This window comes from Petromyzon marinus, chromosome 74 (genome assembly GCF_048934315.1).
Source record: "Petromyzon marinus isolate PM22_M1 ecotype Great Lakes invasive population chromosome 74, UKy_Petmar_22M1.pri1.0, whole genome shotgun sequence".
NCBI classification, from domain to species: domain Eukaryota; kingdom Metazoa; phylum Chordata; class Hyperoartia; order Petromyzontiformes; family Petromyzontidae; genus Petromyzon; species Petromyzon marinus.
The window spans coordinates 9,127,478-9,153,388 of record NC_133740.1 but is presented as its reverse complement, the minus strand read 5'-3'; the positions used below and the strand labels follow the sequence as shown (position 1 = coordinate 9,153,388).

Genomic DNA, 25,911 nt, shown 5'->3' with positions numbered 1-25,911 from the left:
CCCTGTGTCTCCCCACGTCTCCCCACGTCTCCCCACGTCTACCCACGCGTCTCCCTGTGTCTCCCCACGTCTACCCACGTGTTTCCCTGTGTCTCCCCACGTCTACCCACGTCTACCCACACATCTCCCTGTGTCTCCCCACGTCTCCCCACGTCTACCCACGTCTACCCACACATCTCCCTGTGTCTCCCCACGTCTACCCACGTCTACCCGCACGTCTCCCTGTGTCTCCCCACGTCTACCCACGCGTCTCCCTGTGTCTCCCCCCACATCTCTCCCCCCCCCCCCCAGGTACCGGCTGCACTTTGCCCGCGAGGGCCGGGAGGAGGTGGAGCGCAGGAAGCGGCTGGCGCAGCAGCAGCCGCTGCTGCCGCTGCTGGCGGACGACCCGACGGCGCTGGAGGTCACGGTGGACACCGCCTACCCCCCCGGATCCGGTGGGGCACACGAGACTCCCCCCCCACGACCCCCCACGACCCCAAGCCACACCGTCACGACCCCAACCCACACCCCCACGACCCCAACCCACACCGTCACGACCCCCCACGACCCCCACGACCCCAACCCATACCCCCACGACCCCCCGCGACCCCCACGACCCCAACCCACACCCCCACGACCCCAACCCACGACCCCCCGCGACCCCCACGACCCCCACGACCCCAACCCACACCCCCACGACCCCAACCCACACCCCCACGACCCCAACTCACACCCCACGACCCCAACCCACTCCCCCACGACCCCCCGCGACACCCACGACCCCAACCCACAACCCCAACCCACGACCCCCCGCGACCCCCACGACCCCCACGACCCCCACGACCCCAACCCACGACCCCAACCCATGACCCCAACCCACGACCCCAACCCACGACCCCAACCCACTCCCCCGCGACACCCACGACCCCAACCCACGACCCCAACCCACGACCCCAACCCACGACCCCACGACCCCCACGACCCCCACGACGGCGATCGCCCCTCTCCGTTCTCGTCGTCGTCCTCAATCCATTCTCTGCTCTCTCCTCTGAATCATTCTCCCCTTTGATTCATACTCCAATCTCCGCCCCCCCCTTCCCCGACTCATTCTCTACTCTGAATCATTCTCAGTTGTCTCCGAATCATTCTCCACTCTCTCAATCTCCACTCCACAACTGGTGAAGTATGTATATTCTTAGCTCTTTCGGTAAAGTCACGTTGAAGGGAAACAATAAAATAATAAAATATATATAAAACAATAAAAAAATTCTCACGACGTTTCGACCATAACACAAACGGTCGTCATCAGGTGTGACGGTTTGCTTTAATTTATTTATTTTTAAACGGTGTATTTATTTATTTATAAAACGTCAGCGCCATGCGCAGCGATTTCGCAGTTTATTTAGAAGGACTAGTCCATCTATGTTCTGAAAAGAGGAGGGGGGGAGACGAAAACTTAATGTATGCTGTCTGAAGGCCACCGTAAGCGTGAACGATCAATTAAGACCCCGAAATGGTTTATCAAATCCTTCCAATGATTGCTAAGCCGGAATCCATCTTCTCGGTTGCTTGTATACGTGGATAGCCTCGTGAACGAATCTCTGACGGTAGCCTCCACCTCCTCGTGCAGTGCTGGACTTCCCGTGCCGCCCCCGCTGGTCGTACTCGATGACACGTGACGAGGTGCGTGCCAGCGAGGAGCGAGCGTTCCGCGCCTACCTGGCACGAGTCCACGGCGCCTACCCCGCCGGCAGCCTCAGCTACTTCGAGCACAACCTGGAGGTGACCTCGCGTGGCGACGACCTCGCCTGACCTCGCCTGACCTCGCGTGGCGACCTCGCCTGACCTCGCGTGGCGACCTCGCATGGCGGCGACCTCGCCTGACCTCGCGTGGCGACCTCGCGTGGCGACCTCGCCTGACCTCGCGTGGCGACCTCGCGTGGCGGCGACCTCGCCTGACCTCGCGTGGCGACCTCGCATGCCGACCTCACCTGACCTCGCATGCCGACCTCACCTGACCTCGCGTGACGACCTCGCCTGACCTCGCGTGGCGGCGACCTCGCCTGACCTCGCGTGGCGACCTCGCCTGACCTCGCATGGCGACGACCTCGCCTGACCTCACCCGACCTCGCGTGGTGACCTCACCTGACCTCGCATGACGACCTCGCCTGACCTCACCTGACCTCGCGTGATGACCTCACCTGACCTCGCGTGATGACCTCACCTGACCTCGCGTGATGACGACCTTACGTATCACTGTCGCCATGTCACCGCGTCCCTGCGAGCAGACTTGGCGGCAGCTCTGGCGAGTCCTGGAGATGTCTGACGTCGTCCTCCTCATCACGGACGTCCGGCACCCGGTCAGTGCTCCACACACACGCACACACACGCTCACACGCACACACACGCACACACGCACACACGCACACACACGCACGCTCACACGCACACACACACACACGTGCACACACACATGCACACACACACATGCACGCACACACACACGTGCACACACGCACGCGCGCGTGCACGCACGCACACACAACAAAAACACAACAACCGCCATTCGCCACTAAGTGGCGGTGACGTCACCACGACGCTTGTGCCAGGCTATGTGCACCTTGAGGCCACGTGAAGTGTCGAACGCCCGCTGGCGGGAGGTCACGGGGCAGACCCAGGTGCCACGGGTCGACTGACTGAGATGACTGGCTGATGCACCACCTGTGCCCCCTACTGTGCCAACCTGCTGTGCCCTAGTCACCCGGCGCTCCGCTCGTTGTTGTGAGCGTCGCTCCTCCGCCCTCCGTTGTTGTTGGAGGGCGACTACCTCCAACTGCCCAGTAGCATCCTTCACGAGCCTCCTCCACAGAGGCCGATCTTGACACCGCTGGTACCAGTCATCGGCAAGTCCACTCAGCTCCACGTCCTCCTGTACCACGTCACTCCATCTCTTCTCTAGCCCGTGCCGCGCCCGTTTAGCCCCCTCGATCCGGCCGAACAAAAGCTGTTTCGGCACGCGGTGGCTGGGCATCCGGGCTACATGACCCAGCCAACGCAGCCTTGTCTGCCGGAGGAGCTCACCGATGGGACCTTGCCCAGATCTTTCAAGGATTTGTGAGCTCCTCACACAATCCAGCCTGGTTAAACCCAAGATGGATCGTAGGTAGGCTAGCCTAAATGTATCTAACCGGCGAAGATGTTCCATTAGGGGGATCCACGTTTCGCAAGCATAGAGAAGGGAGGGAATGACCGTGGCCGAGAACACCTGAAGCTTAGCGCGGAGCGACAGACCAGGTAGCTTCCACAGAGCGTTACGCAACCGATGAAAAGATATTGCCGCTCGACTGATTCTGCTGTTAAACTGGAGCCGGTCATAAGCACACTGCCCAGGTATGGGAAACTCTCCACTCTCTCCACAACTGCCCCGTCACCGATTGGGAGTTGTGGGGGTGGAGTGTCCGATGGTGCAAAATACCCATGCAGGTGCTTAGTTTTGGTGGGGTTGATGGTAAGGCACCCGGGCATTGATCAGCCTCCCATTATATCTTTACGAAATGGAGATTCCCCCGGTAGAGCTATTGAAGGCTTCACGAACTACGTGCTCAAAATAGATGTTAAATAATGTGGGAGCCAGAGGACATCCCTGTCGCACGCCAAGGTGTACAGGGAATGGTTCTGACTCCCGGCCACGTAGTTTTACCCGGGCCTGCTCACCATCATGAAGGTCCTTAATGATCGTGAGCAGAGGGTCAGGGACTCCAAAAGCATTAAGAACAACCCAGAGCCCAGGCCTACTGATGGTATCATAGGCCTTGACCAGGTCAATAAAGCAGAGATGTAGGTCTTGCTGAAATTCCCTACACCCCTGCTGTAGCAAATGGACAGAAAATATGGCATCTGTGCAGGACCGCCCTTTCCTGAAACCGCATTGGGGCTCCGCAAGCCTCTCCTCAGCGTGCCTGGCAAGGTGATGTTGAATAATCCTTGCCAGGACCTTTCCCGGCACACTGAGGAGTGAGATACCCCTGTAGTTGTTACAGTCTGTGCGGTCCCCCTTCTTAAAGAGGGGGACCACCAGGGCATCCTTCCAATCCTGTGGAACTTTTCCAGTGGTCCAGACTGTTGTTATTATGTCATATAGGGCAGTCTGTGCACAAATGCCACCCTCCCTCAGCATTTCGCTTGGGAGATCATCTCTGCCCGGTGCCTTTCCTGGTCTCAGACTCCGGATCGCCTTCAGTACTTCCTCAACAGATGGCACCTCAGCCAGCCACTCACAGGGGGTGACTTCCTCCAATATTTGAGGCACCGCAGCCTCAGCAGGGTCATCCCCACTTTGTGCCACGATGTTTTCCTGGCTGAGGGATTTCCCCTCCCCCAGGACCTCAGAAATTTTCAGTAAATCTGTAAACCTGTTCCTGGGGGTCGGAGATTGGAGCACCGTTTTTTCCCCTAATGATGGGAATAGGTGTGGCACTGCAGGTTACTTTCTTGATGAAGTTAAATAGAGATTTGTGATCGCGGGCCACTGAGGCAGACTCCATCTCCTCAGCAACCCACGACCACCACCCATCCTTGCAGCTCCTCACGGCTCTCCGAACCTCCGAGCGAAGGCTGTGGTAAGCCTCCTCATTCTCTGACGTGGGATTCAGTAGCCGATGACAAGTGGGCCTGTCGCTTTTTCTCAACTATCCTGAACACCTCCTCTGTCAGCCAGGGTCTCTAGGGAGGTCTGGCCGCGTACCCAAAGCAGCCATTGCAGCTGCATGAGTCACAGTCCTAAACCTCGCCCATTTACCCTCGACATCAGGAGGAGTGGGGGACGATGCCAACCCCAGCCGCAAGCGATGATGAAATTCTCGCTTGCAACTTTCATCAGATAACTGAGACCAGGCCACTTTAGGTTGGAATGGGGTCCTGGGTGTACACCCACCACCGGAGTGGAAGAATGGCAGGCGCATCTTACAGATGACTAGTCGATGGTCAGAGGGCAGATCATATCCACGGTAGGTCCTGGTGTCAAGGACATGGGCTCGCATCCGCTGGTCCGTCACTATGTAGTCCAGCAGATGTTCTTGCTTGGACCCGGCATGCATCCATGATGTTGTGTGGATGTGCCGATGCTCGAACAGCGTGTTGGTAATTACCAGCCCATGGGCTGCACAAAAAGCTAGCAGCCTCCTACTGTTGTTATTGAGCTGATCTGGCCCATGCCCTCCAATCACTCCAGACCAGGTGCCAGCATCATGACCAACTCAGGCATTGAAGTCACCCAACAATATGACTAACCCGAGGGGCCACTTTAGCTAGCACCTGTGACAGGAGGTCATAGAAGGCATCTGACTCATCGGCTTTGCCTGCATCCCTCCACGGATGTTCATCTTCGGTGGGGGCATAAGTAACCACGACCACCACTCCTCGCCTCTAGTTGATGGGAAGGCGACCCCAAAGTAGCCTGGGGCTTACAGCCTCCCACACCTCACCGCCACGCTCCCACGCCCCCTTCATTCTTTTGTTCAAAGAAGAGCCGCACCCTGTTGTTTGGCAGTCTGCTGCCCCGAGTAGAGGACTGTCCACCCCTCATGGTGGCAGGAGCCAGAATCGGTCCACCAGACCTCCTGAATTCCACAGAGATCCAGGCGGTACCGGTCCAGCTCCCGACAGAGGAGTGGCAGCCTTTCCTCCGCATTGAGCGTTCGAACATTCCACGTGGCCACCCGTAGTGGCTTTTCGTTGTTTCTGGAGGAGCCCCGAGGGTAGCGATTTAATCTCCTGGCTCCGCCAATTGGAGTTTGGCCAGGAGACGCCTGTCCCCGCGGGGCCTCAGGCACAAGCTTATTAGTTAAATATTAGTGAAATTACTAGTTACATTTTTTATTCGTGGTTTCGTGGTAAAAATGTTAAAAGGTGGAGGGGTTACCTGCCCCTCGCACCCGTCCAGAGCCCCCGTTTAGCCCCTGTGGTGGTCACAGACGCCATGAGGGGAGAGGGCCAATCGGAATTGGCCCTCCCCCCACAGCACTGTCCACGACAGAGTTTCCCGTCCGGCACCGCGAGCAGGTAGTAGGGGGTTGTTTTGCCGGACTACACACTCACACACACACGCTCACACACACACGCTCACACACACACGCTCACACACACACGCTCACACACACGCTCACACACACACGCTCACACACGCTCACCCACATGCTCACACACGCTCATACACACGCTCACACACACGCTCACACACACGCTCACACACACACGCTCACACACGCTCGCACACACGCTCACACACACGCTCACACATGCACACATGCTCACACACGCACACACACACACATGCTCGCACACACGCTCACACACGCTCACACACGCTCTCACACGCGCGCGCACACATGCTCGCACACATGCTCACACACGCTCGCACACACGCTCGCACACACGCTCGCACACACGCTCGCACACACGCTCGCACACACGCTCACACACACGCTCACACACACGCTCACACACGCGCGCGCCCGTACGCTTCGCGCAGGTGCTGCACTTCTGCCCGTCGCTGCACGATCACGTGGTGCGCCGGTGCGGGCGCTCGCTGGTGCTGGTGCTGAACAAGGTGGACCTGGTGGAGGCGGCGCTGGTGAGCGCGTGGCGTGCGTACTTCACCGCGCGCTTCCCCGGCACGCGCGTCGTCTGCTTCACCTCGCGGCCCGACGCCGGCGGCGGTGGCGGTGGTGGCGTTAAGGCGCCGGGAGAAGGTGACTACCACCACCACCACCACCCACAACTACCACTACCAGCCACCCACTACCAGCCACCATCCCAGCCACCCACCCAGCCACCCAGCCACTCACTCACAAACCCAGCCACCCACCCACCCAGCCACCTACCCAGCCACCTACCCAGCCACCCACTCAGCCACTCAGCCACCCACCCAGCCACCCACCCAGCCACCCACGCAGCCACCCACCCAGTCACTCACCCAGCCACCCACCCACCGTGTGTCCGTGTGTGTGTGTGTGTCCGTGTGTGTGTGTCCATGTGTGTGTGTCCGTGTGTGTGTGTCCGTGTGTGTGTGTCCATGTGTGTGTGTCCGTGTGTGTCCGTGTGTGTGTGTGTCCGTGTGTGTGTGTCCATGTGTGTGTGTCCGTGTGTGTCCGTGTGTGTGTGTGTCTGTGTGTGTGTCCGTATGCTCGCGAGGGCTCAGTGCTGGCAAGGAGACGCCGCGTGGTGAAGGGAGGCCGCCGCTCGGCCCTGGGCCCGGCCCAGCTGCTCAAGGCGTGCGAGGCCATCGTGCAGGGCAAGGGTGCGGAGACGCACAACCCACGGGCACGCACTCGTGCCGGGCTAGGTTCACCTTGAGACCGCCGCCTGCCGAGTTTCCCCGCCGCTCACTCGCCCACGCGCTCACCTGCTCACCCGCTCACCCCAACACCAACTCACCCACTCGCTCACCCACCCACCTACCGGCTCACCCACCCACCCACGTGCTCACCCACTCACCCCCACCACCCACTCACCCCACCACCCACTCACCCACCCACCTGCCCAACAACGACAACAGCTGTTGTTCACTGCTAAGTGGTGGCGATGTCACCACGGCACTCGTACCAGGCTAGCCCACACCCCGGTGTCTCGACTTGGTCATTGTGAACCCACTGAGAGAGAGAGACACCCAGACCCTGGTCTCGAACCCAGCCCCACTCTCCATGACTCCGACACGGCCGTTGTGAACCCACTGAGAGAGAGAGACACCCAGACCCTGGTCTCGAACCCAGCCCCACTCTCCTCCGTGGTGACTCCGACACGGCCGTTGTGAACCCACTGAGAGAGAGAGACACCCAGACCCTGGTCTCGAACCCAGCCCCACTCTCCATGACTCCGACACGGCCGTTGTGAACCCACTGAGAGAGAGAGACACCCAGACCCTGGTCTCGAACCCAGCCCCACACCCCGGTGTCTCCGACACGGCCGTTGTGAACCCACTGAGAGAGAGAGACACCCAGACCCTGGTCTCGAACCCAGCCCCAATCTCCTCCGTGGTGACTCCGACACGGCCGTTGTGAACCCACTGAGAGAGAGAGACACCCAGACCCTGGTCTCGAACCCAGCCCCACTCTCCATGACTCCGACACGGCCGTTGTGAACCCACAGAGAGAGAGAGACACCCAGACCCTGGTCTCGAACCCAGCCCCACTCTCCATGACTCCGACACGGCCGTTGTGAACCCACTGAGAGAGAGAGACACCCAGACCCTGGTCTCGAACCCAGCACCACTCTCCCCAGTCTCTCCGACACGGCCGTTGTGAACCCACTGAGAGAGAGAGACACCCAGACCCTGGTCTCGAACCCAGCCCCACTCTCCATGACTCCGACACGGCCGTTGTGAACCCACAGAGAGAGAGAGACACCCAGACCCTGGTCTCGAACCCAGCCCAACTCTCCTTCCGCAGTGACTCCGACACGGCCGTTGTGAACCCACAGAGAGAGAGAGAGACACCCAGACCCAGGTCTCGAACCCAGCGCCAATCTCGATGACTCCGACACGGCCGTTGTGAACCCACTGAGAGAAAGAGACACCCAGACCCTGGTCTCGAACCCAGCCCAACTCTCCATGACTCCGACACGGCCGTTGTGAACCCACTGAGAGAGAGAGAGACACCCAGACCCTGGTCTCGAACCCAGCCCAACTCTCCTTCCGCGGTGACTCCGACACGGCCGTTGTGAACTCACTGAGAGAGAGAGACACCCAGACCCTGGTCTCGAACCCAGCCCCACTCTCCATGACTCCGACACGGCCGTTGTGAACCCACTGAGAGAGAGAGAGACACCCAGACCCTGGTCTCGAACCCAGCCCAACTCTCCTTCCGCGGTGACTCCGACACGGCCGTTGTGAACTCACTGAGAGAGAGAGACACCCAGACCCTGGTCTCGAACCCAGCCTCACTCTCCATGACTCCGACACGGCCGTTGTGAACCCACAGAGAGAGAGAGACACCCAGACCCTGGTCTCGAACCCAGCCCAACTCTCCTTCCGCGGTGACTCCGACACGGCCGTTGTGAACGTTCTTCCGCGGCCTCCCCCCTCTCTCGCAGTCGACCTGAGCAGCTGGGCGGAGAAGATCTCGGCTGTGGATAAAGAGGACGATGAGGACGACGATGAGGATGAGGAGGAGAGGGACGATGACGATGATGACGAGGAGGGGGGTGGCGGGAGGAGAGGAGAGGTCAGGGTGGAGCACCTCTCGGACGCCGCCATGGGGCTGCCCGGGGCCCCCACGGAGCCCTTCAAGGACGGGGTGCTCACCGTCGGCTGTGTGGGTACGGGGGCGGCCGTAGTCATCACCGTAATCATCACCGTAGTCATCACCGTAGTCATCATCACCGTAGTCATCACCGTAGTCATCACCGTAGTCATCACCGTAGTCATCGTCGTCGTCATCACCGTAGTCATCACCGTAGTCATCACTGTAGTCATCACCGTAGTCATCATCACCGTCGTCATCACCGTCGTCGTCATCACCGTAGTCATCACCGTCGTCATCACCGTCGTCACCGTCGTCATCACCGTCGTCATCACTGTAGTCATCACCGTCGTCATCACCGTCGTCGTCATCACCGTAGTCATCACCGTAATCATCACCGTCGTCATCACCGTCGTCACCGTCGTCATCACCGTCGTCATCACTGTCGTCATCACTGTAGTCATCACCGTCGTCGTCATCACCGTCGTCATCACCGTCGTCATCACCGTAGTCATCACCGTCGTCGTCATCACCGTAGTCATCACCGTCGTAATCATCACCGTCGTAATCATCACCATCACCGGCGTCGTCATCACTGTAGTCATCACTCTAGTCATCACCGTAGTCATCACCGTCGTAATCACCGTCATCGTCATCACTGTAGTCATCACCGTAGTCATCGTCGTCATCACCGTCGTCATCACCGTCGTCATCGCCGTAGTCATCGCCGTCATCATCACCATATCGTCGTCATCTCCATATTGTCGTCATCACCATATCGTCGTTGTCGTCATCATCACCCGTCGTCATCACTGTGGTCATCACCATGGTCATCACCGTCACCGTAGTCATCACCATCACCATGGTCATCACCATCACCGTAGTCATCACCATCACCATGGGCATCACCATCACCGTAGTCATCACCATCACCATGGTCATCACCATCACCGTGGTCATCACCGTCATCACCGTCACTGTGGTCATCACCGTCACCTTGGTCATCACCGTCACCGTAGTCATCACCATTACCGTCGTCATCACCATTACCGTCGTCATCACCATAGTCATCACCATCACTGTGGTCGTCACCATCACCGTGGTCATCACCATCACCGTAGTCATCACCATCACCGTGGTCACCACCATCACCGTGGTCACCACCATCACCGTGGTCATCACCATCACCGTAGTCATCACCATCACCGTAGTCACCACCATCACCGTAGTCGTCATCACCATATCGTCGTCGTCGTCATCATCACCCGTCGTCATCACTGTGGTCATCACCATGGTCATCACCATCACCGTGGTCATCACCATCACCGTAGTCATCACCGTCACCGTAGTCATCACCATCACCGTAGTCGTCATCACCATCACCGTGGTCACCACCGTGGTCTTCATCACCGTAGTCATCACCATCACCGTCGTCATCACCATCACCGTGGTCATCACCATCACCGTGGTCATCACCATCACCGTGGTCATCACCATCACCGTGGTCATCACCACCATCACCGTAGTCACCACCATCACCGTGGTCATCACCACCGTCACCGTAGTCATCACCACCGTCACCGTGGTCATCACCATCACCGTGGTCATCACCATCACCGTAGTCATCACCATCACCGTGGTCACCACCACCATCACCGTAGTCATCACCGTCACCGTGGTCGTCACCGTAGTCACCACCATCACCGTCGTCATCACCACCATCACCGTGGTCATCACCGTGGTCATCACCATCACCGTAGTCATCACCATCACCGTAGTCATCACCACCACCGTAGTCATCACCACCATCACCGTGGTCATCACCATCACCGTGGTCATCACCATCACCGTAGTCATCACCGTCACCGTAGTCATCACCGTCACCGTGGTCATCACCATCACCGTAGTCATCACCATCACCGTGGTCACCACCACCATCACCGTAGTCATCACCGTCACCGTGGTCGTCACCGTAGTCACCACCATCACCGTCGTCATCACCACCATCACCGTGGTCATCACCGTGGTCATCACCATCACCGTAGTCATCACCATCACCGTAGTCATCACCATCACCGTGGTCACCACCATCACCGTAGTCATCACCAGCATCACCGTCGTCATCACCACCATCACCGTAGTCATCACCACCATCACCGTAGTCATCACCATCACTGTAGTCATCACCACCATCACCGTGGTCATCACCACCATCACCGTAGTCACCACCATCACCGTGGTCATCACCACCATCACCGTAGTCATCACCACCGTCACCGTGGTCATCACCATCACCGTGGTCATCACCGTAGTCATCACCATCCCCGTGGTCACCACCACCATCACCGTAGTCATCACCGTCACCGTGGTCGTCACCGTAGTCACCACCATCACCGTCGTCATCACCATCACCGTGGTCATCACCGTGGTCATCACCATCACTGTAGTCATCACCATCACCGTAGTCATCACCATCACCGTGGTCACCACCATCACCGTAGTCATCACCACCATCACCGTAGTCATCACCATCACCGTGGTCACCACCATCACTGTAGTCATCACCACCATCACCGTGGTCATCACCATCACCGTGGTCATCACCATCACCGTAGTCATCACCATCATCACCGTGGTCATCATCACCATCACCGTAGTCATCACCATCACCGTGGTCATCACCATCATCACCGTGGTCATCACCACCATCACCGTGGTCACCACCATCACCATGGTCATCACCACCATCACCGTGGTCATCACCATCACCGTAGTCATCATCACCATCACCGTAGTCACTACCATCACCGTGGTCACCACCATCACCGTAGTCATCACCGTGGTCATCACCACCGTCACCGTGGTCATCACCATCACCGTGGTCACCACCATCACCGTGGTCACCACCATCACCGTGGTCACCACCATCACCGTGGTCACCACCACCATCACCGTGGTCATCACCATCACCGTAGTCACCACCATCACCGTGGTCATCACCACCATCACCGTAGTCATCACCACCGTCACCGTGGTCATCACCATCACCGTGGTCATCACCGTAGTCATCACCATCACCGTGGTCACCACCACCATCACCGTAGTCATCACCGTCACCGTGGTCGTCACCGTAGTCACCACCATCACCGTCGTCATCACCATCACCGTCGTCATCACCCCCCCCCCCCACGACGGCACCGGGTGTACCCCTCCGTGCGTCTCGCCCCGCAGGCTTCCCCAACGTCGGCAAATCGTCGCTCATCAACGGACTGGTGGGCCGCAAGGTGGTGAGCGTGTCACGTACGCCCGGCCACACCAAGTACTTCCAGACCTACTTCCTCACTCCCACCGTCAGGCTCTGTGACTGCCCAGGCCTCATCTTCCCCTCGCTCATCGACAAGCAGCAGCAGGTCGGTGGGTGTGGTGGGTGTGGTTGGTGTGGTTGGTTGGTGGATGTGGTGGGTGTGGTTGGTGTGGTGGGTGTGGTTGGTGTGGTGGGTGTGGTGGGTGTGGTGGGTGTGGTGGGTGTGGTTGGTTGGTGGGTGTGGTGGGTGTGGTGGGTGTGGTGGGTGTGGTTGGTTGGTGGGTGTGGTGGGTGTGGTGGGTGTGGTGGGTGTGGTGGGTGGGTGTGGTGGGTGTGGTTGGTGGGTGGGTGGGTGTGGTGGGTGTGGTTGGTTGGTGGGTGGGTGTGGTGGGTGTGGTTGGTTGGTGGGTGGGTGTGGTGGGTTGGTGGGTTGGTGGGTCGGTGGGTGTGGTGGGTGGGTGAGTGTCTGGGTAGGTGAGTGATTGTCTGGGTGGGTGGGTGAGTGTCTGGGTAGGTGGGTGATTGAGTGTCTGGGTAGTTGAGTGGGTGAGTGTCTGGGTAGGTGAGTGGGTGAGTGTCTGGGTGGGTGGGTCAGTGTCTGGGTGCGTGGGTGAATGTCTGGGTAGGTGAGTGGGTGAGTGTCTGGGTAGGTGGGTGGGTGGGTAAGTGTCTGGGTAGGTGGGTGGGTGAGTGTCTGGGTGGGTGAGTGTCTGGGTGGGTAACCAAGTGTCTGGGTGGGTGGGTGAGTTGAGTGGGTGGGTGGGTGTCTGGGTGGGTGGGTGTCTGGGTGGGTGGGTGGGTGTCTGGGTGGGTGGGTGAGTGTCTGGGTGGGTGGGTCGTGGGTGGGTATGTGTGTGAGTGGGTGGACGGTTGAGTGTTTGGGTGGGTGGGTGAGTGTCTGGGTGGGTGGGTGAGTGTCAGGGTGGGTGGGTGGGTGACCAGGGGTAGTGCAGTGGTTAGCGCTACGCTGCACTACAAACCCGGTGACCCGAGTTCGATTCCAGCTCATGGCCACCAACACTGATCCTGGGCCTCCCCTAGGTCGACTCAGCCTCAAATGTGTTACCTGGTATGGTGTGTAGTCAACATCGCCACAGGGGAGACAAAAGCGGCCGGGCGTGGTGCTGGCCACCCACCCCCTCGTGTGCCGTGAAGGCCTTCATAGGTGCTCGCTAACAGCACTTGCCCCAACAGTCTGTTAAGGCTACACGGGGGGTCTTTGTTTTGTGAGTCTTTATGGGTCTATGCGGTTCTGTGTGTCACCATGTGTCTCTATGGGTCTCTCTGTAGGTCTCTATGGGTCTCTGTGGTTCTCTGTATCTCCGTGGGTCTGTGTGTCTCTGTGGGTCTCTATGGCTCTCTGTGGAGCTGTGTGTCTCTATGGCTCTCTGTGTGTCTCTATGGGTCTCTGTGGTTCTCTGTGCATCTCTGTGGGTCTCTGTGGATCTCTGTGGGTCTCTGTGTGTCTCTGTGTATCTCTATGGGTCTGTGTGTCTCTGTGGGTCTCTATGGACCTCTATGGCTCTCTGTGGGTCTCTGTGGGTCTCTTTGTGTCTCTGTGTATCTCTGTGGGGCTGTGTGTCTCTGTGGGTCTCTACGGATCTCTGTGTGTCTCTGTGGATCTCTGTGGGTCTGTGTGTCTCTGTGGGTCTCTACGGATCTCTATGGCCCTCTCTAGGTCTCTGTGTGTCTCTGTGGATCTCTATGGGGCCCCGTGCATCTCTGTGGATCTCTGTGGGTCTCTGTGTGTCTCTGTAGATGTCTGTGGGTCTCTCTGTGTCTGTGGCTCTCTGTCGGTCTCTATGGGTCTCTGTGTGTCTCTGTGGGTCTCTGTGGGTCTCTCTGTGTCCCTGTGGGTCTGTATGTCCTCTGTGTGTCTCTGTGGGTCTCTCTGTGTGTCTCTCTGTGTCTCTGTGGGTCTCTGTCTCTGTAGATCTCTGTGGGTCTCTCTGTGTCTCTGTGGGTCTCTGTGGGTCTCTGTGGGTCTCTGTGGGTCTCTGTGGGTCTCTACAGATCTCTGTGGCTCTCTGTGGGTCTCTGTGCGTCTCTGTGGATTTCTGTAGGTCTGTGTGTCTCTGTGGGTCTCTACGGATCTCTATGGCTCTCTGTGGATGTCTGTGGGTCTGTGTGTCTCTGTGGGTCCCTACGGATCTCTATGGCCCTCTCTAGGTCTCTGTGCGTCTCTGTGGGTCTGTGTGTCTCTGTGGGTCTCTACGGATCTCTATAGCTCTCTGTGTGTCTCTGAGTGTCTCTGTGGATCTCTGTGTGTCTCTGGGGGTCTCTGTGGGTCTGTGTGTCTCTATGGCTCTCTTTGGGGCCCCGTGCATCTCTGTGGGTCTCTGTGCGTCTCTGTGGATTTCTGTGGGTCTGTGTGTCTCTGTGGGTCTCTACGGATCTCTGTGGATCTCTGTGGGTCTCTGTGTGTCTCTGTGGGTCTCTGTGTGTCTCTGTGGCTCTGTGTGGCTCTCTGTGGGTCTCTGTGGGTCTCTGTGACTCTCTGTGGGTCTCTGTGACTCTCTGTGGGTCTCTGTGGGTCTGTGTGTCTCTGTGTGTCTCTGTGGGTCTGTGTGTCTCTGTATGTCTCTGTGTGTCTCTGTGTGTCTCTGTGGGTCTCTGTGGGTCTCTGTGGGTCTCTGTGGATCTCTGTGGGTCTCTGTGGATCTCTGTGGATCTCTGTGGGTCTCTGTGTGTCTCTGTGACTCTCTGTGGGTCTCTGTGGGTCTGTGTGTCTCTGTGTGTCTCTGTGGGTCTGTGGCTCTCTGTGTGTCTCTGTGACTCTCTGTGGGTCTCTGTGTGTCTCTGTGACTCTCTGTGTGTCTCTGTGTGTCTGTGGCTCTCTGTGGGTCTCTGTGAGTCTCTGCTCATACCGAACAGCCGCTTGCCCCCCACAACAGTTCTGTTAAGGCTCCACGGTGGTGGGGGGGGTGGCCCCTTTGTCTTTGCGTGCACAGATCCTGGCCGGGATCTACCCCATCTCCCAGATCCAGGAGCCCTACACGGCCATCGGCTTCCTGGCCCAGAGGATCCCCCTGCCCAGGATCCTGAACCTCCGCCGCCCGGCACCGACCCCACGCGGAGTGGGGAGGGGGGCGGTGGGGCCGGGGGAGGAGGAGCTGGGGGGCGGGGAGGGGGAGGAGGCTCCCTGGACGGCGTGGGAGATTTGTGAAGGTTTGTGAGGGGGGAAGGAGGTGGGAGGGAGGGGTGGGTGGGGGGATGGAGGGAGAGGTGGAGGGGTGGGTGGGTGGGGGGATGGAGGGTGGGGGGTGGGGGGGTGTATAGAGAGGTGGAGGGGGGGTGGAGGGGTGGGTGGGGAGGGAAGTCAAACGGGATATAACTGTGTGTGTGTCTACGTGTATGTGTGTATGTGCGTGTATGTAAATGTGTATGTGCGTGTATGTAAATGTGTATGTGCGTGTATGTAAATGTGTATGTGCGTGTATGTAAATGTGTATGTGCGTGTATGTAAATGTGTATGTGCGTGTATGTAAATGTGTATGTGCGTGTATGTAAATGTGTATGTGCGTGTATGTAAATGTGTATGTGCGTGTATGTAAAAATGTGTGTGTGTAAATGTGTATGTGTGTGTAAATGTGTATGTGTGTGTAAATGTGTATGTGTGTGTATGTAAATGTGTATGTGCGTGTATGTAAATGTGTATGTGCGTGTATGTAAGTGCGTGTATGTAAATGTGTGTGTGCGTGTATGTAAATGTGTGTGTGCGTGTATGTAAATGTGTGTGTGCGTGTATGTAAATGTGTGTGTGCGTGTATGTTAATGTGTGTGTGCGTGTATGTTAATGTGTGTGTGCGTGTATGTTAATGAGTGTGCGTGTATGTGTGTGTAAATGTGTATGTAAATGTGTGTGTGCGTGTATGTAAATGTGTGTGTGCGTGTATGTAAATGTGTGTGTGCGTGTATGTAAATGTGTGTGTGCATGTATGTAAATGTGTATGTGCGTGTATGTGTGTATGTGTGTAAATGTGTATGTAAATGTGTATGTAAATGTGTATGTGCGTGTATGTAAATGTGTATGTGGTTGTGTGTGTGTAAATGTGTATGTAAATGTGTATGTGGTTGTGTGTGTGTAAATGTGTATGTAAATGTGTATGTGCGTGTGTGTGTAGTGTGTGTATGTAATGGGTGTGTGTGTGTAGTGTGTGTGTAAATGTGTATGTAAATGTGTATGTGTGTGTGTATGTAAATGTGTATGTGCGTGTATGTTAATGTGTATGTGCGTGTATGTGTGTGTGTCTATGTGGGTGTATGTAAATATGTATGAGTGTGTATGTAAATGTGTATGTGCGTGTATGTAAATGTGTATGTGGTTGTATGTGTGTGTGTGTGTAAATGTGTATGTAAATGTGTATGTGTGTGTAGTGTGTGTGTAAATGTGTATGTAAATGTGTATGTGTGTGTAGTGTGTGTATGTAATGGGTGTATGTGTGTGTAGTGTGGGCAGAGCAGCGAGGGTTCCACACGGCACGGACGGCGCGCCCCGATGTCTACCGAGCAGCCAACAGCATCCTGCGTCTCGCCGTGGAGGGGCGTCTCTCCCTCGCCATGCACCCACCCGGCTACACCGCCAACTACGGTGAGCGCCACTCACTCACTCACCCACTCACCCACTCACCCACTCACTCACTCACCCACCCACACACTCACACAACCACTCACTCACCCACCCACTCACTCACCCACACACTCACACACTCACACACTCACTCACCCACTCACCCACACACTCACCCACTCACACACTCACTCACTCACCCAACCACCCAACCACTCACTCACTCACCTACACACTCACACACTCACACACTCACTCACCCACCCACACACTCACACACTCACCCACTTACCCAACCACTCACCCACCCACTCACCCACCCACCCACTCACACACTCACTCACCGACTCACCCACCTACACACTCACTCACCCACTCACCCACCCACTCACCCACCCACTCACCCACCCACCCACTCACCCACCCACACACTCACTCACCCACTCACCCACCCACACACTTACTCACTCACTCACCCACTCACTCACCCACACACTCACCCACCCACACACTCACTCACTCACCCAACCACTCACCCACTCACTCACCCACACACTCACACACTCACACACTCACTCACCCACTCACCCACCCACACACTCACACATTCACCCACTTACCCAACCACTCACCCACCCACTCACCCACCCACCCACTCACACACTCACTCACCGACTCACCCACCTACACACTCACCCACCCACTCACCCACCCACTCACCCACCCACACACTCACTCACTCACCCACTCACTCACCCACTCACACACTCACTCACTCACCAACTCACTCACTCACCCACTCATCCACCCACACACTCACACACTCACTCACTCACCCACTCACCCACCCACTCACCCACCCACCCACACACTCACTCACCCACTCACCCACCCACCCACCCACTCACCCACTCACTCACCCACTCACCCACCTACACTCACTCACACACTCACCCACTCACTCACACACTCACCCACTCACCCAACCACTCACCCACCCACTCACCCACTCACCCACTCACTCACCCACCCACCCACTCACCCACCCACTCACCCACCCACACACTCACCCACCCACTAACCAACTCACCCACCCACTCACCAACTCACCAACTCACTCACCCACTCACCAACTCACTCACCCACTCACCAACTCACTCACCCACTCACCCACTCACACACTCACCCACTCACACACTCACCCACACACTCACTCACCCACTCACCAACTCACTCACTCACTCACCCATCTCTTCCCTTCACTTCCCCCTCCCTCCCTCACCCTGTCCTCTTACTTCCTTCCCTTCCCATCTCCTCCACCTCCTCGCTCCACCTCTTCCCCCCACCTCTTCCCCCCACCACCGCTCCGCCCGGCAGAGTCGTGGCTGACACACCCAGACACGCTGGAGATGCAGGAGATGCAGGAACGGTACCGAACTCTCTCCACCGCCGCCGACACCGCCGCCACCACGGACAGGGACGACGAGGAGGAGGATGAGGAGGAGGAGGAAGAGGATGAGGAAGAGGAGGAGGAGCGGTGCTCACGGAACGCGTTTCAGATCCTGGCTGGTGATGACGCGTAGAGGATGGGGAGTGGGGTGAGTGGGCGGGTGGGCGGGACAGGTGGGCGAGTTGGTCGGTAGATGGGTGAGTGGGTGGGTGAGTAGGTGGATGAGTGGGTGGGTAGCTGAGTGAACGAGTGGGTGGGTAGCTGAGTGAGTGGACGGGTGAGTGAGTGGGTGGGTAGCTGAGTGAGTGGACGGGTGAGTGAGTGGGTGGGTAGCTGAGTGAGTGGACGGGTGAGTGAGTGGGTGGGTGAGTGGGTGGGTAGCTGAGTGAGTGGACGGGTGAGTGAGTGGGTGGGTGAGTGGGTGGGTAGCTGAGTGAGTGGACGGGTGTGTGGGTGGGTGCACGGGTGAGTGGGTGCTGGCCACCCACCCCCTCATCCTACTGGTCCAGGTCATCGGGTGCTGCTGCTCGCAAACAGCACTTGCCCCGACAGCCTGCACACGCGTGTGTGTGTGTGTGTGCGTGCGTGTGTGCGTGCGTGCGTGCGTGTGTGCGTGCGTGTGTGCGCGTGACTGAATGTGCGCGGATGAGTGTACAAGCGATGGTGCGCATGGACCAAACCCAAGGTCGACTCAGCCTGGAGCATCTGATGTTTGACATCAGCATTGGGGAGACAAAGGTGGCCGGGCGCATGGTTCCGGCCACTCCCCCCCCCTCCTCCCAGACGGGTCACCCTTTAAGTGCACCGCCGCAGCCTTAATAGGCGCTCGCTAACAGCGCTTGCCCCAGGGCACTTCCATGGAACCATTCCCGCGCCTCTCCGGCGTGAAGCTTCCGCGATGCGGCGAACTCACCCTACTACACTATACACTACTATACACTACACTACTATACACTATACACTACACACTACACTATACACTACACTATACACTACACTACTATACACTACACTACTACATACTACACTACTATACACTACACTACTACACTACTATACACTACACACTACACTACTACACTACTACACACTACACTACTATACACTATACACTACACACCTACACTACTACACTACTATACACTACACTACTACACCGCTACACACTACACTACTATACACTACACTACTATACACTACACTACTATACACTATACACTACACTACTACACCACTATTCTAAAACCAACTGCTTGCTGCTGTTTAGTCTGTTGTGCTTCCCCCGCACCTCCGATGACCAACGTTTGCCCACTGCGTACGGTGCGAAGGAAGTTCAACGTGCACACAACACCGGACACGGAAGCATCACTAGGCCCACCGTCACCATCCGTCAACGCAGCCGCCACGTTAATGCGGCATGCCTCGCCATTGCCGCCGTGGCCACAGCCATCGCTGCTACGGTGTGTACGACCGTCGTCATCACCACTGTCATCATCACCACCAGCATCGCCGTCATCACCAGCATCACCACCATCACTACGACCGTCATCATGACTACCGTCATCATTACTACCATCACTATGACTCTCATCACCATCATTACCACCACCAACACTACTTCCATCATCACCAGCACCATTACTACTTTCGCTATCATCACCATCACCACCACTACCTTCATCACCAGCATCACCACCACCACTACCGTCATCACCAGCATCACCACCACCACTACCGTCATCACCAGCATCATTACGATCGTCATCATCACTACCTTCATCACCAGCATCATTACGATCGTCATCATCACTACCGTCATCACCAGCATCACCACCACCACTACCATCATCACCAGCATCATTACGACCGTCATCATTACTACCATCACTATGATTGTCACAACCATCATTACCACCACCAACACTACTTCCGTCATCACCAGCACCATCACTACTTTCGCTATCATCACCACCAGCGTTACCACCATCACCAGCGTTATCACCACCACCATCACCACCATCATCATCATCACCACCACCCCTGCTGTACCCTGGGCCTGTTGGGGCCCTCTGCTGACGGATCAATAAAGCACCACCACCTCTGTTCTCAAACACAACACGCTCCGTCTTTATTTTACCACACACACAGCGGCAGCCTTGGATCTAACCATCGCTTCCTACCGGTGGTGTTGATGGTGATGGGCTGTGACTATCCCCCCCCCCTTCCCCCCCGTTGTGCGACTCGTGGTGTCCCTGTGCCAGTCGGGGTGTTGTCCGCCTGTCTCTATGCACGGCCGTCCCCTCCGCCTGTTTTCCCCGACCGCTGGAAATGCCGGATTGTCTGCCGCTTGTTCGTCGTCTTCCTGTTTAACTGGCTTTTGTATTGTCCACCCATTGTCAGGCTGTGTGCTGGCTATTGTTTAGCGGTCTTTCTGGCTATTGTTTTGCGGTTTTTCTGGCTATTGTTTTGCGGTTTTTCTGGCTATTGTTTGGCGGTCTTTCTGGCTGTTGTTTGGCGGTCTTTCTGGCTATTGTTTGGCAGTCTTTCTGGCCATTGTTTGGCGGTCATTCTGGCCATTGTTTGGCGGTCATTCTGGCCATTGTTTGGCGGTCTTTCTGGCTATTGTTTGGCGGTCTTTCTGGCTATTGTTTGGCGGTCTTTCTGGCTATTGTTTGGCGGTCTTTCTGGCTATTGTTTGGCGGTCTTTCTGGCTATTGTTTGGCGGTCTTTCTGGCTATTGTTTGGCGGTCTTTCTGGCTATTGTTTGGCGGTCTTTCTGGCTATTGTTTGGCGGTCTTTCTGGCTATTGTTTGGCGGTCTTTCTGGCTATTGTTTGGCGGTCTTTCTGGCTATTGTTTTGCGGTCTTTCTGGCTATTGTTTGGCGGTCTTTCTGGCTATTGTTTGGCGGCCTTTCTGGCTATTGTTTGGCGGTCTTTCTGGCTATTGTTTGGCGGTCTTTCTGGCTATTGTTTGGCGGTCTTTCTGGCTATTGTTTGGCGGCCTGTCTGGCTATTGTTTGGCGGCCTTTCTGGCTATTGTTTGGCGGTCTTTCTGGCTATTGTTTGGCGGTCTTTCTGGCTATTGTTTGGCGTTTTTTCTGGCTATTGTTTGGCGGTCTTTCTGGCTATTGTTTGGCGGTCTTTCTGGCTATTGTTTGGCGGCCTGTCTTAACTATATACGGTTTGCCATTCTGTCTGGCTGTGGTGTGCCTGGTGTTTGTTCGGCTGTTCTATCGACCGTCTCTTGTGCCCGACTGCGGCTGTTGTGCGGCTGCTGTTGCGGCTGTTTTGCATCGCAGCGATCGGCGCGCTTCGCTATGCACCCGGCTGACCCGAGTTCGATTCCCGCTCACGGCCACCAACACAAGTGGCTATGAATTATCCGCAACCACTCCTGGGCCCCCCCCCCCGCCCCTAGGTCGACTCGGCCTCAAACGAGTAACCGGCGGTAGCGGCGTGCGGTGAACATCGCCGCTGCGGGGAGACGTTGGCAGCCGGGCGCGGTTGCCGGCCACCCGCCCGCCGTGCCGCACTTTAATAGGCACGTTAACACGTAGGGCTTTCACAATGTTAGTCAAAACGAAGGTGGGTCGGATTCTTAGGCGCTGCCGCTCGCTAACGGAGACTCCCCCTACGGTCGGCTGCTGCTGCTGCTGGGGTGCGGGGGCGCTACGCCAGGGGACCCTCCCCGCTCCCTCTGCGTTGTCGTCGGGAGCGGCGGGGGGGGCGGCATGCCGATGTCGGAGCGCAGCTGCGGCAGCGGCTGCTCCCAGCGGCGCTCGAAGTGCAGCGAGAGGAGGCAGCGGCAGGAGAGGGCGGCGCTCACAGCCCAGGGCAGGACCAAGCGCAGCTCCCACAGGCGCCTGCACCGCACACACACACGCACGCACACGTACACACGCACACACGCACGCACACACACGCACACACACACACGCACGCACACGTACACACACACGCACACACACGCACACACACACGCACGCACGCACACACGTGCACACACGCACGCACGCACACACACGTACACACGCATGCACGCACACACACGCACACACGCACACACACGGTGTCATAGGCGGGCAGTGGTACGCACACGGTACACCGCCAACACAGCATCGTACCTTAAAACGCATCACCCACGCAGCATCGTACACACAGTACACCACACCATACACTGTCATATACACAGCACACCACGCCACACACAGCATCATACACACAGCGTCATACACACAGTACACCACACCATACACAACATCATACACACAGTACACCACACCACACAGCATCATACACACAGCGTCATACAGTACACCGTACACAGCATCGTACACACAGTACACCACACCATACACAGCATCATACACACAGTACACCACACACAGCATCATACACACAGTACACCGCACCATACACAGGATCATACAGTACACCACACAGCATCATACACACAGTACACCGCACCATACACAGCATCATACACACAGTACACCACACCATACACAGCATCATACAGTACACTACACCATACACAGCATCATACGCACAGTACACCACACCATGCACTGTCACGCACACAGTACACCACACCACACACAGCATCATACACACAGTACACAACACCACACACAGCATCATACACAGTACACCACACAGCATCATACACATAGTACACCACACTACACACAGCATCATACACACAGTACACCACACACAGCATCATAAACACAGTACACCACACAGCATCATACACATAGTACACCACACACAGCATCATACACACAGTACACCACACACAGCGTCATACACAGTACACCACACCACACAGCGTCATACACACAGTACACCACACAGCGTCATACACAGTACACCACACAGCATCATACACACAGTACACCACACAGCATCATACACACAGTACACCACACAGCATCATACACACAGTACACCACACCACACAGCATCATACACACAGTACACCACACACAGCGTCATACACAGTACACCACACCACACAGCATCGTACACAGTACACCACACCACACAGCATCATACACACAGTACACCACACCACACACAGCATCATACACACCACACCACACAGCATCATACACAGTACACCACACCACACACAGCATCATACACAGTACACCACACCACACACAGCATCATACACACAGTACACCACACCACACACAGCATCATACACACAGTACACCTCACCACACACAGCATCATACACACAGTACACCACACACAGCATCATACACACAGTACACCACACAGCGTCATACAAACAGTACACCACACCACACACAGCGTCATACAAACAGTACACCACACCACACACAGCATCATACACACAGTACACCACGCCACACACAGTACACCACACCCAGCATCATACACAGCACACCACACACGTCATACACACAGTACACCACACAGCATCATACACACAGTACACCACACCACACACAGCATCATACACAGTACACCACACCACACAGCATCATACACACAGTACACCACACCCACACACAGCATCATACACACAGTACACCACACCCACACACAGCATCATACACACAGTACACCACATCATACACAGCGTCATACATAGTGTCATACAGACAGTACACCACACCACACACAGCATCATACATGTTGATGATGATGGTGGTGGCGATGATGATGGTGATGATGGTGATGATCATGATGATGATGGTGATGATAATGGTGGTGATGGTGATGATTGTGATGATGATGATCATGTTGATGGTGACGTTGGTTATGATGATGGTGGTGATGATCGTGATGATGATGGTGATGATGGTAATGATGGTGATGGTGGTGGTTATGATGGTGGTGGTGATGGTGGTGGTGGTGATGGTGGTGGTGGTGATGGTGGTGATGGTGATGGTGGTGATGGTGATGATGATGGTGGTGATGATAATGATGGTGATGATGGTGATGATGGTGATGATGATGGTGATGTGATGGTGGTGATGGTGATGATGATGGTGGTGGTGATGATTATGATGATGGTGATGATGATGGTGGTGATGATTATGTTGATGGTGGTGATGGTGGTGGTGATGGTGATGATGATGATGGTGGTGATGGTGGTGATGGTGGTGATGATGATGATGATGGTGGTGATGGTGGTGATGATGATGGTGGTGATGATGATAATGGTGATGATGATGGTGGTGATGATGATGATGGTGGTGATGATGATGATGATGGTGGTGGTGGTGATGATGTTGATGGCGATGATGATGATGGTGGTGATGATGGTGATGATGGTGGTGGTGAGGATGATGGTGATGGTGGTGATGATGATGGTGATGATGATGATGGTGATGATGATTATGGTGGTGATGATGGTGATGGTGGTGGTGATGATGGTGGTGATGATGGTGGTGATGATGGTGGTGATGATGGTGATGATGATGGTGATGGTGGTGATGATGATGGTGGTGATGATGTGGTGATGATGATTATGGTGATGATGATGGTGATGATGATGGTGATGATGATGGTGGTGGTGATGGTGGTGATGATGGTGATGATGGTGATGATGATGATGACGATGGTGGTGACGATGATGAAGATGACGATGGTGGTGACGATGATGATGATGATGGTGATGATGATGGTGATGATGTGGTGATGATGATGGTGATGACGGTGGTGATGACGGTGATGACGATGGTGGTGATGGTGATGATGGTGATGATGGTGATGATGTTGACTTCGTCTCACCGTGAAGACAACTTCAGGGGTCCGAATGCAGCTCCCATAATGCACATGGGCAACCCAGTGTGCACCGCTTCAAACCACTTCACCGCCACCTCACCTGCGCACCAACACCGCACCAACACCTCACCAACACATCACCAACACCGCACCAACGCCTCACCAACGCCTCACCAACACCTCACCAACACCGCACCAACAGCTCACTAACGCCTCACCAACGCCTCACCAACACCGCACCAACACCTCACCAACACCTCACCAACACATCACCAACACCGCACCAACAGCTCACCAACAGCTCGCCGCACCAACACCTCACCAACACCGCACCAACAGCTCACCAACAGCTCACCACACCGCACCAACACCGCACCAACACCGCACCAACACCTCACCAACAGCTCACCAACACCGCACCAACGCCTCACCAACGCCTCACCAACACCGCACCAACACCGCACCAACGCCTCACCAACACCGCACCAACGCCACACCAAGACCACACCAACAGCTCACCAATGCCTCACCAACACCGCACCAACACCTCACCAACACCGCACCAACGCCTCACCAAGACCACACCAACACTTCACCAACAGCT

At 56.2% G+C, this 25,911-nt stretch overlaps 2 protein-coding genes across 2 annotated transcripts in view; one reads left to right on the top strand and one right to left on the bottom strand.

Moving 5' to 3' along the window:
• The window catches only part of GNL1 (G protein nucleolar 1 (putative)), a 30,347-nt gene extending 9,689 nt beyond the window's left edge, over positions 1-20,658 (top strand). Inside the window, exons 3-13 of the mRNA XM_076056092.1 lie at positions 292-437; positions 1,613-1,764; positions 2,271-2,342; positions 6,512-6,731; positions 7,181-7,279; positions 9,070-9,294; positions 12,450-12,628; positions 15,474-15,690; positions 16,973-17,113; positions 18,470-18,690; positions 19,871-20,658. Coding sequence (XP_075912207.1) covers positions 292-437; positions 1,613-1,764; positions 2,271-2,342; positions 6,512-6,731; positions 7,181-7,279; positions 9,070-9,294; positions 12,450-12,628; positions 15,474-15,690; positions 16,973-17,113; positions 18,470-18,675 — 1,657 coding nt within the window. The 3' untranslated portion in view covers positions 18,676-18,690; positions 19,871-20,658. The remainder of the gene's footprint in view (positions 1-291; positions 438-1,612; positions 1,765-2,270; positions 2,343-6,511; positions 6,732-7,180; positions 7,280-9,069; positions 9,295-12,449; positions 12,629-15,473; positions 15,691-16,972; positions 17,114-18,469; positions 18,691-19,870) is intronic.
• COQ4 (coenzyme Q4) overlaps positions 20,646-25,911 on the bottom strand; it is a 28,106-nt gene continuing 22,840 nt past the window's right edge. The window contains exons 6-7 of the mRNA XM_032979582.2: positions 25,314-25,407; positions 20,646-22,405 (exon numbers count right to left, since the gene is read on the bottom strand). Of these exons, the coding sequence (XP_032835473.2) occupies positions 22,174-22,405; positions 25,314-25,407 (326 nt within the window). The 3' untranslated portion in view covers positions 20,646-22,173. The remainder of the gene's footprint in view (positions 22,406-25,313; positions 25,408-25,911) is intronic.